Genomic DNA, 12,489 nt, shown 5'->3' with positions numbered 1-12,489 from the left:
ATTAATGCACACCGTAAACGGTTCGATTAATATAACGCAGCGGACGGTATATATACGCGTATAATCCATTTACCGATACGGTGGGTAACAGCATATCGGCTGTGAATACTCCCGCGGTGAGAAAAAAGGGAGGGGAAGCATTCGCTTACTTTAAAAATAAGACAGCTAGGAGGTTTTCAGACTTTCAGACAAAGCGAGGATAATGTGCCGGGTACTGAAGAGATTTAGGAGATATCAAAAATGGTTGACACAGAGTCCGCTTGCTAACGATGCATATACATGTTTGTTCTCATTCTTGATTCTTAAGAAAATGTGTTATACTTGGATTTCAAAATTCGCTTATATCGATGTCAAGATCTCCCGGCGATCGTTCGCCATGAGTTCACCCGGACGAACTGTTACTTGCCGATCGTTATCGGCGTGCAGCAATCAACGATCATGCTGGATCATGCACGACGCATCGTGCTTTATTAAAAAAAACGTAAGGTTAAGTTCGAGGGTCTCCGTCGACACAACCTGGGACTCTTTCGCGATGATCAATCAGGTGTTAATTGCCGGTAATGTACAAGTATCGATTTCATCGTGATCTCAAAAGCCGCGCGCGCGAACCATGCACGCGCATTCGCAGTCGGTCGAGCGCATGCAAGCACCGTCGCATGCGGGAAAGCAGTTTCTCTCAGAGTTTATATCAGATGTGCCGACGCACATTTTTGGCTTCTGTTTTATACGCGAACAATGGGGGTTTCTGTATGTCAACGGGACTTTTATGCGGTCGCGTGAGAGGTCAGTGAGATATATATTACTACTGATATCAACAACGTTGTGATAATAATGGAGCTATTGTTTCGTAGCTATAATTCTCTAGTATCAATATTATTCGCTGAGTACGCATCCGTACATGCTGCATACATATGTATGCATGTATGTTTGAATGTATTCTATCGATGTTGTACCATTGTGTGTTATTTTTCAACAATATTTAACGCATTTTTTTTTTATTTTTATAAGAAATTGCGAAAAATATAGTTAGATACAAAGAGCTAAGTGAAGGAACATCAACTTTTATTAGAGTTCTGTCAGATGTAATTCTTCTACACTTTGCATCGTTTAAGACGATAAGAAATTTGGTACGTTTAAATTTCGCGGCTTAACCAATACATCGGCTGCGTTCTATCGGCAAAATAGATAGTTTGTGTCACGTATACTATTTTAGATTTTCAGTTAGGCTGGCAGTGAATGTCGGGACGCAGCCATGATATAAATATTTTATTATACAAATCGAATAAGTTCCCAACAATATGATGCGATTGTATAATGCCAGCGTATGCATATTACTTTAGTGTCAAAAATTAAATTGATACGATATATATATAATAATACAACGAATTAAGCCCTTTGCACAATGCCAGGCAACAGGCAATAAGAATAAAAATAGACCAATCACAATAGATTATTCTTGTAATAGTCGATTGTAATTGGTCTATTTTTATTCTTATTGCTTGCTACCTGGGCTGCGTTCCGATATTCACTGCTAGTATTGAAAATATATACTTTATGTCACATATATTATAGATCTTCAGTACCGGCAGTGAATATCGGAACGCAGCCCTGGTATTGTGCAAGGGGCCGTACAAACAGTCGCGCATTTCGTTTGTCATTACTTCATTTTGGTAGTACTGACAAACTGGCAGAAAAGCGCGGCAAAGTGCGGCACACTGACTGAGATTCGTGATAATACGGAACGAGCGGCGCGAGCAGCGGGCGACAGATATCCTCAAGAAACGAATTTATCATGTCAGAAAACAAGGAGGTGGTATTGAAATTCGCAAAATTGTCGGAGAAAGCATTTGCGCCGATGAAAGGATCTGAGTACGCGGCAGGTTACGACTTGCGAAGGTACATTACTTCAGAATGATGTTAACGCTGTCAATTGCCAAGAACAGATAAACAATACTTATAACTGCTAATAATGATTGTAGTACATGATGATAAGCAACTTGATCGAATAAGAACACACGTATGCAACTTTTTGTTTCATCAGTTGTAGATGGTTCAAGTGTCTGTGGTATTTGAATTAATAAGTTTTGGTATCTAGTAAAGAATCTAGTTGTGATAGATTGTTCTTGAAAAATGATTTTATGAAAGATTTATATCTGCATACACACACACACACACACACACACACACATATATATATATCTTTTTACATACAGCGCCTACAGATGTGTTATACCAGCGCGTGGGAAAGAATTGGTTAAAACAGACTTGCAAATAGAAGTTCCTCCTGGTACGTACGGCAGAGTCGCACCACGATCTGGATTAGCATGGAAGAATTATATAGATGTAGGTGCGGGTGTCATAGATGCAGATTACCGGTACATAAAATTACTATGAATTCTAAAGGTCTATTATCGGTATATTAAAAACTAATATTCACTTTTTGTTTTGATACAGAGGTAATCTAAGTGCACTATTATTTAACCACAGTAATGATGATTTTGAAATTGCACCTGGTGATCGTATAGCTCAATTAATATGTGAGAAAATCGTATATCCTAAAATAGAGGAAGTAGAATCTCTAAGTGATACAAATAGAGGTGCAGGAGGATTTGGTTCAACAGGCATGAAATAAAGGGTCGAAAGTTAATCCAACTCGATATGTTTCATTAATGCAAGAAAGGATTCAGGATTTGTTGTATGTACTTTATACTTTAGTTTAATTTATACTTTTATTTTTGTACCAATGTAATATTTACATGTCCGAGTACCAAATATAATAATATAATCATAAATATAATAATTCATACAATACGTGTTAAACACTTGTATCCTGAAGTATGAATAAAATATGCATATTTTCATAAAATATTTGATTACTTTTCATCTCAAAAATCATCATGACCAACTATTGTAAAATATATCGAAAAAATGTACTGGTATAAAGAGTACAAAGTTGAAACAGAGATACTCCAGGTACATTTACACCTTAGAGATGGGCACAAGTCCTGTGTATGCAATTGGTGTTTTAACAAGAGACAGTACTTTCTTAAATTCTTTATGATTTGCATTTTGCATTAATTTGTATAGGACATTTTCAGAAGTAGCTATATGGCATCCTATGTTCTGCATTCTCTGTGAAAAATAAAATACATATATATATGTGTGTGTGTGTGTGTGTGTGTGTGTGTGTATATATATTTTAAAAGGAATATATTTTACTATGTAACTACCTGCAAAGCAAGTAGTCGATCTTCTTGAGTGCGCGACACACAACAATCTGCTACAACATGAACCTCATAGCCATCTATTCTTAAATCAACAGCTGTATTTTCCACACATATGTGTGCTTCAAGGCCCATTAGTATGATAGATTCTGGTGCTTGGCCGCCGCAAATTGTTGAAAGTTCTTTACGTATCTAAAGAAAATAAGACCAACGTACACCTGTATTTGGAATAATATAAAATATACATGCACTTACTTCAGGTGTGCACATACTAAATAGGGTCTTAGCAAAAGGTCCTTTAGCACTGGAAATATCAATTTCGGTAACAGTTTTTCCTAGACCTTTTGGATTCTGTTCAGAAACTATCATAGGAATGTTCAGGATTCTCAAAGCATTGACCTATATGTACATAGTTATATTTTACACAACAACAAATAGTAGCGAGTAATATATTATTAATATTAATTTAAAAGTAAACTACACATACAATACATAAATTTAATCATAGAAAAGTAACATAACCTTCAACTTATATACATATGTTAAATTATTGAACTTTTCGATATATACTTAGATAATTTATGTTTGACAAATACAATATCTAATAGTTTACCATTTTGGAGGAGTTTTTAACGAAATTGTCGAAGTCTTTTACAACCTTAGCAAATGATTCTTGAATATCACATATTAATAACGCACTTTTTCCTTGTCTAAGTACAGCTCTTGCAGCATTTATGGCCATTGTCTCAATATTATCTTACGCACAAGTATAGATGGAAAATTGAGTTGAGACAAAACTGTTCGTCAAACTAGCTTGAAACTGAAACGTAGAAACACTTTCTGCGTCGTACTTCGAAATATAGATCTAAGCTGACTCTAACGTCACTGTGTTTATCATTATCAAGGTCATTCTACAATACGTGTCGTATAAGCTGTAAGTAAGCCGTAAGAATTGGCGAATCACAGTCGATTGTTACAAAAATAATCAGTTATAATCAGTTCTTACGGCTTACAGCTTACAACACCTATTGTAGACCAGGCCTTATCAGTTATTGTATGTATGTCATATCATTACATGACACAAGAACGATTCTATTTACTACAAGATCCAGTTCAGTGAAGAACAGAAAAGGATGACTTGTGCGAAATATATGTATCACGATAAGTGAGTATTTTCTTCTCGTAAAGTATGTTATAATTGAGGCATGTAATTTTTTGCAGTTACGTACAAGGCTGTATTACAAGTTTTTAGAAATGCTTGGTAACGTACAGGAAGTCGTGCTTCTCAATCTCTAATCAAGATTTCCCCGTATTTTTAATTAAAAAGTCAAGAAGTATATGCGCGTGATGAGGTGCTTAATATTTTATTTCCCATAATACAATGTTGATCGAGGTATCAACCTAGTAATATATGAAATTCTACCGCCACGTGTATCCGCTACTGTGGGCGCACTGTTCGTAGGCCGGCCGAGCCGAGGGCCGAGGCGAGCACGCCGAGCACGGTGCAGTGTGCTGCAACTGTGCACCGCGTTTGCGCAGTCGTGTGGGGCCATCGATGTGAGTTGCATACAGACACAGGGAAGTCGGTCGGTGGAGTGAGTCGCACGTCGAGGCGCACAGTGATCGGATAGATAATGTTCCGGATGGTCGGTGGTATGGTTCGCGGTTGAGGAAGCCCGAGACGAAGGAAACACGATCGTTGACGGGCGTCTGTTTATTATGAGGCTCGTGGAGTGCATGCGATTCGTCCGAGGCACGCGGTGCTAAAACGAACGAACGTACGTACGTGCGTGCGTACGTACGTGCGTGCGTGCGTACGTACGTGCGTGCGTGCGTGCGTGCGTGCGTGCGTGCATGCGTGCGTACGTACGTGTGTGTCGTGTTCGACGCGTTCGACTCGCGTGTCTCGCGGATCTCGGCTCGGCATCGTGTTGTTCCCGCGTACGGCGGGAGCGTCCGCAAACGTAGGATGGCTACGGAGTCTCGCGTGACTGGCAACACGAAACCCCTGGTGCCGCTGTTCACGAAGGCGTCCGACTGCGTGCACACCAGCTGCTACTGGTGGGTATCATCATTTCGCGCACGGCGGCGGTCCGCGTAACGCCATGTGGCCGCGTGCCCTAGGGCGGCAATCGATTCTTGGGCAAACAAACGCGTCGTATTGCGGCATGCACCGCGGCTCCGATCGATATGTTGCGGCGCGGGCGCGGGCGCGGGGACGGTCGAGCGAGCGCCCGAGCGCGTGGCCATCATCGCGGTACTACGCGCCTCGATGATTTCTCGCCGCCGCGCGCAATTCGAACGTGTTCAAATTAGGTTTGCCGACGGCACTTCCGAGCTGCGTTCGAAAACATTACTCGGCTGCATCTCTTATGTTGCTGCTCTTATGTGAGAGAAGCAGAAAAACGAAAAAGGGTGAATATCCGCGGGTAACGTTTCCGAATGCAGCCTCGTGGTGTTTAGATAGATGCATCTCAAAGGTGGGTGCGAACCGAGTGCGATCACGTAGCACGTATCTAGTGATGTGTGACACACGTGTATCGTATATGCTACTTTGTGTGTTACTCGTGCGATTGTTTGCATTTGTTGATTGTCTTGCTTGTATTTTGTGCTCTACTTTCGGATTGAACTTGTGTACTCTCGGGAGAGAACCGTCTCGTTTGACGGTTGACAGTTCGCTTATGGTCGGTCACACACACACACACACACACACACGCACACAAGTGGCGCGAATATACGAGTCGTTTTTATTACAATTAATAATGCATGCGATAGATAATGTGCACGACACGCAAGCGACACGCAAAGCGGTTGTCGTATCGAACCACTTGCACGAGAACACTGCACGAGTTCACATTGGTTTCCTTTTTCTTATAATTGCTAAAAGGACACGCAAGGTTGCTCATTCGGTAAACTAGTCCGGACTAATAGTATTTCTTGGCTTTTTATTATTGTGCTAATCACGACTTAACAGCTGCGCCGCTATTTTTATCACTGTTCCTGGCGATCCTCACAATTTTCACAGCGCTTTTTAGAGGCAGATTAATAAATCCTGTTCCTATTATGTCGCCGTCCCCTTCTACTCTATTTGTTATTGTGTCGTTTTCAGTATACCGTATATATATTGTGCACTGATAACACTTTTTTTTTTTTTTTTTCTTTTGAAAAGGGAGAAAATATGTATCATTTATTTAATAGCTGTTTTCTCTTTTTAGATCAAATCAGTATATTAATCGCAGAGTCGCATTCAGCACATTCTGTCGTAGGATTTTGTAGATATTAATTTATTTATTTTACCTATACTCGGTTGATATTTTCAGTTAAGAATATGTCGCACTGAGAAGAATATATTATGTCCAATTACAAGATATTGATTGAACATGAATTATGTTTCCAAAACTCTTGCTATTACAATTATTATTTTTTTATCAAGATATCTCTCTCATACTTGTCTCATATATTATTTTCAAAAGGATTTATAGTGTTTATTAATTATAATTTATATACAATCTTTACCAGCATGTATTTAACAATAATGTGTCATATGATTTTTACTTTTGTGTAAATTATAATTGTAGTTGTAGTGACTGTGTTTATATATATACACACACACACACATACACACATTACAGTGTATATGTAGTTTAATAATTCTTAATGTTATTGCTGATTTGTTTTCAAAATTTATTTGCAGTGATGTATGTAGAAAAATAGATACAAGGAAAAGAAAAAGTTGAAAAGAAAAACCAAGGCACTGAGTAGTTTCTTAAATTAAAGAAAGAAAAATTTTATTTCGGATACTTATTTCATTTGCTTTATTTTAATGTCTATATCGTGTATTCTATTTATTTTGAATTTTATAACATCTTAAAGTTTATAATATCCAGCAAAGGTTGTGGGGGATCAAGTTAAAACTGTTTTGTGTAATCAAGTATGTAGGAGTTGTTGTAGGGTGGGTGTTCCTAAAATTAACATAGTAGGGGCATGTATTGTAAACGCAGTGAATGTAGTAAATGTAGTCCGTGTGCGTGTGTGTGTGTGCGTGGGCGTGTGTGTGTGTGTGTGTGTGTGTGTGTGTGTGTGTGTGTGTGTGTGTGTGTGTGTGTGTGTGTGTGTGTGTGTGTGTGTGTGTGTCTTTTTAGAGTTCAATAATAATTATAAAATATACATAATACGCATATTATTTTATGACTTTGTATTTTGCCTTGAATATTTCTTTGCTCAGTACCAACGTGATGATCGATCGTCACGATTATTTGCTTGTAAATTATAATTCGCGTGCTCAAGAATAGATCAACCGAACGAGTTTTCGATCGAGAATAAAGGGCCATATGATCAATTTCAGCGAGGAAAACGTATGGAAACTCTGTCAAGATGTAGCGACCAGACATCCGTCTGAATTACAATATTGTCATGTTGCCTTCATAAGCAACCCACGACGAAGCGTTCCTCTGTGGCGTCAGCGGGCTGGAAAGGACGAGGACAAATTAGTCGTATGGGTCAGTACTGTGTGTGTGCGTGTGCGTGTGTGTGTGTGTGTGTGTGTGTGTGTGTGTGTGTGTGTGTGTGTGTGTGTCGGAGGACGATAATTGATTAAGGAACCGCAGGGCCTCCCTCGCTCTGCGATGTTTCATGCGAGATGATGTTGCTTTGCCTCTGTAGGATTACCATGCCATTCTCATCTACGCGCCCGACGAAAGGGCGGTGGTGTACGATTTAGAGAGTTCTCTGCCGTTTCCCACACACTTCTGGAAATACGCCACCGAAACCTTTCGATCCGACGAAGCGTTGCGGCCCGAGTATCACAGAAGGTTCCGCCTGGTGCCCGCTAGCGTATACTTGCAACAATTCGCGTCAGATCGACATCACATGAAACGCGAGGATGGCACATGGATAAAAACACCGCCGGATTATCCACCGATCTCGACACCAAGTATATCGATAGATTAATACAATTTATACCGATCGTCATACGCACGTGCTTGTAAAATTGTGTCGCACAATCGAAGCGACAACTGTCTATTTTGCAATTTGACCAGCGTCAGGTCAATTGTTTCGGTTGCACAGAATTAAATCGAGTGACTTTTCTTCCCAGGGCGAAGAAAGCGACCGATAGAACAATGTCTTATTTTTCTTGGCATTTTCTTAATTCGATTGTTTCATCATTAATTTAATCGGTCGATTAAGGCGGACAAGGATCAAAAATTATACAAATCTTCTAGTTCCTTCTAGTGTATTTATTTGTTAGCTTTTACTTAAAAGTGTCCCACCTTTTGACACATGTATTCGACACGCATCCTTTTTAATCACGAGGTCACGTTTTCTATCTCGATTATGTCACAATTTTGCAAACGTTGCATACGTGCGTGTATACTCGTGTCTATTCGTATGTACATGACATTCCTGTCTCATTGACTTTACTTGGAACGTTTCAGCGTGCAAGGATAATCTCGACTCGTTTATCAACATGGAACAGGGAACCGGGCTAGGCGTTGTAATGAGTTTGAAACAATTAGTCAACCGATTTTATAGGCCAAATGTTAATACACAGGCGCCGATGCCGCCTCAGCCGCAAGCAGCTACAGCGACTTAATCGGCAGTTAATGTGATGTTTGTATGTGATGCTTCGATTAAAGATCTTGGAAATCAATCGTATGGCCTAAGGGAATTGGTTCGGTGCACGCACGTTCACGTGGGCTTAAAAATATTAATGATCGAAATTTGATAATAATGTTGGTTAATCACTGCTAATTCTAGCAAAATTTTAAATATAAAGTCGTTGCAGTTGCAGTCGCAGTATTTCTACTTGAGCAATGTTGTGAGCTGGAATCGAGCGGATTTCCAATTTTACGTAGATTAAACTTATTGTCGCGCGTGACACTACCGTCACATCATGAATGTTCAGTTTGGATTTTCAGATACGTCGCTCTTCACGCGACGATTAAATATTCTTCATTGATTTCTTCGCCGTGCGAAGAATCTTATCTTATCTTGGATATAAACGTACTAGTTGTATTATGTATGTATGCATCGATTATTTATCATTAATATAATAGTCACGAATATTTGATATTAATGTTGGTTCCAGAGATATAAATATTTAAAGTTTCACAACAAAAAGTTATTCGTAATCAAAACTTGCGTATATATATTATACACACACACACACACACACACACACACACCGATCACTGAAACAGGCACTTTTGTAAACATGATGTAGAAATGGTTACCTATTAAGGTCATTCTACAATGAGGTTGTAGTAGTATGCAGTAGGCAAATTGACCAATCACGATCGATTGTTCTCATTACGATCGAAGAATAATCGACTGTGATTGGTCAATTTGCCTACTGCATACTACTACAACCTCATTATAGAATGACCTTTACTCTCCCGTCCCAGTCAGAGTGATTTAACTTGTGCCGCGCAAGAAGAACGATTCTGCTGAGCTGCTTTCTAAATACTCTCGATAAGTGCTTATTACCTATTATCTGTATCAATGGACTCCGTCGAAATCCATTTCCTCTCTTCTTCTAAAGCCTCCTCCTTCGCAGAGTTTATCCGGGGCGGGACACCCCTTCCCGCCGGCGAGGCGAGGCAGCTACGAGGCAGTTACGCTCGATCGCGTTCAAAACTCGAATCGTGTTTTATATAAGTAATAATTCGTCTTCATGCCACATAAAGCGATCTTTCTCACGGCTTTACTCTGTCAGTGGTGTTATTATAATTATTGTGTCAAAGACTGATGTATTTACACAGAGAGTTATCCGACTTGATAGAGATCCCTTTATCGTTCGTGTCGGCGCGTGTTCGATGCGCGGGATGCGATTAAAGCGCTTATAATTACTGTGCGATCGATGTAGTAAGGTCAAGAAGTCTTTAATCTTTGCGACGATAATGTAATTATTACATACGATTATTGTAATTCTTGTGATACTTTACACTTTCTACTTTGAATACCTATGCTTGAATACTTATCTACTGTTTGTACTAAAAGCCGATTCTTAAGAGATACATGTTCGCTTGTTGAGCGGCTTCTCTAATTGGCGTATTAACGCGAATGGACATGTGACCACGTGTTAACATCCAAGAACCTGTTGACTCAATGAACGCACGTTGCTTCAGCGGCGATATTGGCGCAAGTTTTACAACGAAAACTTGAATTCTCTATCTGTTCTTCAAGGATTAGCGATACGCGTTTCTTGCATCTCCGTTATGATGTTACATGTTTGTTACTTCTTAATTTTACTCACAGCAGATAATGAACAGATCATTAAACTTGTGCACAATCTAAAATAACGTTTTAGAATATTTTCTCTTATTATACTGTACACTGTACAAAACTTCTGCATTCTTGCGGACCGACGCTCTATCAACTCTTTGCGTTTCGAAGATGAGTCAAATACTAAACAAACAAAAATGAAACGTTCGTGAGTTTACGACGTGGCCTTCGTACGTGAGAATAGAGCCGATCGGCTCGGCTTGGATATGAGCGCGATATAAATTAAAAAAGTGCTCGTCGACCGTGATTGGTGTGATGCAACCTTGATGGACTTAAGGAGTTAAGTCGCGTGTTGCGTTATTTTATCAGATATGACAACCTTGAAACTTCGCCCTTGTGCGTCGTGGATTTGCTTCGATTGTTTCTCGTCTATTCCGTTTATATTGAAACAATATTTCGTATACGGGAGTCTCGTACGGGATTTTTTACGATATCTATACTTCGATCTCGCTATCAAAGAGTTACTTCACCCGGACAAATGCAACAGGGAAGTTTATCAACAAGCGATCACTATCGAACTATCGACTCGCCGCCCGAACTATCGGATGCCCCACGAGTGTGTGCAATAATATGCTATTAACGGGCGGGAAAGAATCCATCGGTCGTGCGCGATAGTTTTAAGAGTTCGTCCACTCTTTGCCTTCCAAAGTCTCTCACTAGTTCACTCTACTTTTCTCATCGACATATGTTTACATCCGGATTCGCATGTATCGTGTTACTACGTGCGTTACGTGTTTATAAACGCGCAGGAGTACGGTTTCGAAGTATCCAGTCACCGAAAAAGAAAAACGAGCCTTAGCTTGTAAATCGTGTGACGGCAGTCACCGCGATAAAAGAAATAGGTTTCTATTAACGGATGGCAACGCGCAACGCGTGTGGGAAATTTGGGACCGATCTTCTTAGCGAGTATATAATCTCGAGGAACTTTATCAAAAGACAAAAAAAATATTCTCTTTATCGTTCGGACAGATATTGCTAATTATATCAGAGCAGAATTATTACGATTATGATGTATGTATGTGTGTATATATATATATATACACATATGTGTGTTTGTTTGTGTGTGTGTGTGTGTGTGTGTGTGTGTGTGTGTGTGTGTGTGTGTGTGTATATATATATATGTATATATCAATATTTCATATTTATAGTACGGATATAATTATATTGTCATTATATTGTATCGATTTCGATAAACCCTCCCCCCTCCCCGCCGGTAAAAGTTTAGTCAGAAATGTTAACTTATACAATGTTTTAAATATATATACACACACACACACACACACACACACACACATGTATATATATACATATATATTTGTTGACGTTCGGTGACATATTCTCTTACCACTTGTCACTTAAGACCTGTATACGCCCGAACGTAAAAATCACGAATCTATTGCCACGTTTTCGCATATTTGCAGTGAATCATGGAAACTTCTTTACGATCTCCGCCTTTCGAGTATATGATGGGTTATTATAATAAATGGATACACTCCGTTCGTCTCAGTTTCAAATTTTACAGAACACTTTACAACTTGTCTGATTGACCATGGTCCCCTAAAGTCCTGTCCTGTGATTCCTGGTCGTACCCGATTTTTTAAGTATGTTAAAAAGATGTGTCAATTTTTATGATCAACACTATGCCAGATACGATCGATATCAAGGCGATTGAATGAAGAACACATGCGTTTCTCGAAAAAATATATATTTCAGTTCAAAATTTTAAATGTAACATTTTTAATATGAGAAAATATTTAACATAATATATATAATATGTAAATCGTCAGTAAAGTATTTCTTTTTCCATAATTTTTTCCTGCTTTTTAGATAATATTTTAATAAATTTATTGTCGAGTGGAAGAATGAGAATAAAATTGCTACAGATAACATTAAAATAAAATTAAAAATGTATCTAAACACGACATACGAATAAAACATAATTTCACATGCGTGCATTATAAAACGTAACAACTAATAGTGT

The 12,489-nt window shown here is 39.0% G+C and overlaps 3 protein-coding genes across 4 annotated transcripts; 2 read left to right on the top strand and 1 right to left on the bottom strand.

Moving 5' to 3' along the window:
• Positions 1 to 628: 628 nt before the first annotated feature.
• On the top strand, positions 629 to 2,790 carry LOC105187041 (deoxyuridine 5'-triphosphate nucleotidohydrolase). Of its 2 annotated transcripts, none has more exons than XM_025303303.1 (4): positions 629 to 783; positions 1,675 to 1,896; positions 2,214 to 2,375; positions 2,455 to 2,790. In XM_025303303.1, the coding sequence occupies exons 2-4, from the start codon at positions 1,793 to 1,795 to the stop codon at positions 2,630 to 2,632; spliced, it is 444 nt and encodes a 147-aa protein (XP_025159088.1). In that variant the 5' UTR covers positions 629 to 783; positions 1,675 to 1,792; the 3' UTR covers positions 2,633 to 2,790. The 2 variants fall into 2 exon arrangements, with proteins under 2 accessions (XP_025159088.1, XP_011145923.1); XM_011147621.3 differs by having other exon boundaries at positions 1,573 to 1,896.
• Positions 2,791 to 2,818: 28 nt separating this feature from the next.
• Positions 2,819 to 4,132, bottom strand: LOC105187042 (isochorismatase domain-containing protein 2). Its single transcript, XM_011147622.3, has 4 exons — positions 3,838 to 4,132; positions 3,480 to 3,623; positions 3,231 to 3,416; positions 2,819 to 3,132 (listed from the first exon to the last, which is right to left on the bottom strand). Exons 1-4 carry the CDS (start codon positions 3,964 to 3,966, stop codon positions 2,980 to 2,982), a joined length of 612 nt encoding a protein of 203 aa, XP_011145924.1. The 5' UTR covers positions 3,967 to 4,132; the 3' UTR covers positions 2,819 to 2,979.
• A 908-nt stretch (positions 4,133 to 5,040) lies between these two features.
• LOC105187043 (protein N-terminal glutamine amidohydrolase) lies at positions 5,041 to 10,640 on the top strand. The gene is made up of 4 exons (XM_011147623.3): positions 5,041 to 5,285; positions 7,570 to 7,723; positions 7,887 to 8,157; positions 8,660 to 10,640. The coding sequence occupies exons 1-4, from the start codon at positions 5,194 to 5,196 to the stop codon at positions 8,815 to 8,817; spliced, it is 675 nt and encodes a 224-aa protein (XP_011145925.1). The 5' UTR covers positions 5,041 to 5,193; the 3' UTR covers positions 8,818 to 10,640.
• The last annotated feature ends 1,849 nt before the right edge of the window (positions 10,641 to 12,489 follow it).

Source organism: Harpegnathos saltator, unplaced genomic scaffold (genome assembly GCF_003227715.2).
Source record: "Harpegnathos saltator strain DR-91 unplaced genomic scaffold, Hsal_v8.6 scaffold539, whole genome shotgun sequence".
NCBI lineage: Eukaryota > Metazoa > Arthropoda > Insecta > Hymenoptera > Formicidae > Harpegnathos > Harpegnathos saltator.
The sequence above is the reverse complement of the archived record's forward strand: the minus strand, read 5'-3'. Positions and strand labels throughout refer to the sequence as shown.

Bases quoted from the DNA above. Each gene is read 5' to 3' on its own strand.
- LOC105187041 (XM_025303303.1), top strand. From the start codon at position 1,793: ATGTCAGAAAACAAGGAGGTGGTATTGAAATTCGCAAAATTGTCGGAG. The intron at 1,897-2,213 runs GTACATTACTTC...TTTTACATACAG, and splicing joins GCAGGTTACGACTTGCGAAG to CGCCTACAGATGTGTTATAC. The intron at 2,376-2,454 runs GTACATAAAATT...GTTTTGATACAG, and splicing joins GTCATAGATGCAGATTACCG to AGGTAATCTAAGTGCACTAT.
- LOC105187042 (XM_011147622.3), bottom strand. From the start codon at position 3,966: ATGGCCATAAATGCTGCAAGAGCTGTACTTAGACAAGGAAAAAGTGCG. The intron at 3,624-3,837 runs GTAAACTATTAG...ATGTACATATAG, and splicing joins TTAAAAACTCCTCCAAAATG to GTCAATGCTTTGAGAATCCT. The intron at 3,133-3,230 runs GTAGTTACATAG...TATTTTTCACAG, and splicing joins ATCGACTACTTGCTTTGCAG to AGAATGCAGAACATAGGATG.
- LOC105187043 (XM_011147623.3), top strand. From the start codon at position 5,194: ATGGCTACGGAGTCTCGCGTGACTGGCAACACGAAACCCCTGGTGCCG. The intron at 5,286-7,569 runs GTGGGTATCATC...GATCAATTTCAG, and splicing joins GTGCACACCAGCTGCTACTG to CGAGGAAAACGTATGGAAAC. The intron at 7,724-7,886 runs GTCAGTACTGTG...TTGCCTCTGTAG, and splicing joins AGGACAAATTAGTCGTATGG to GATTACCATGCCATTCTCAT.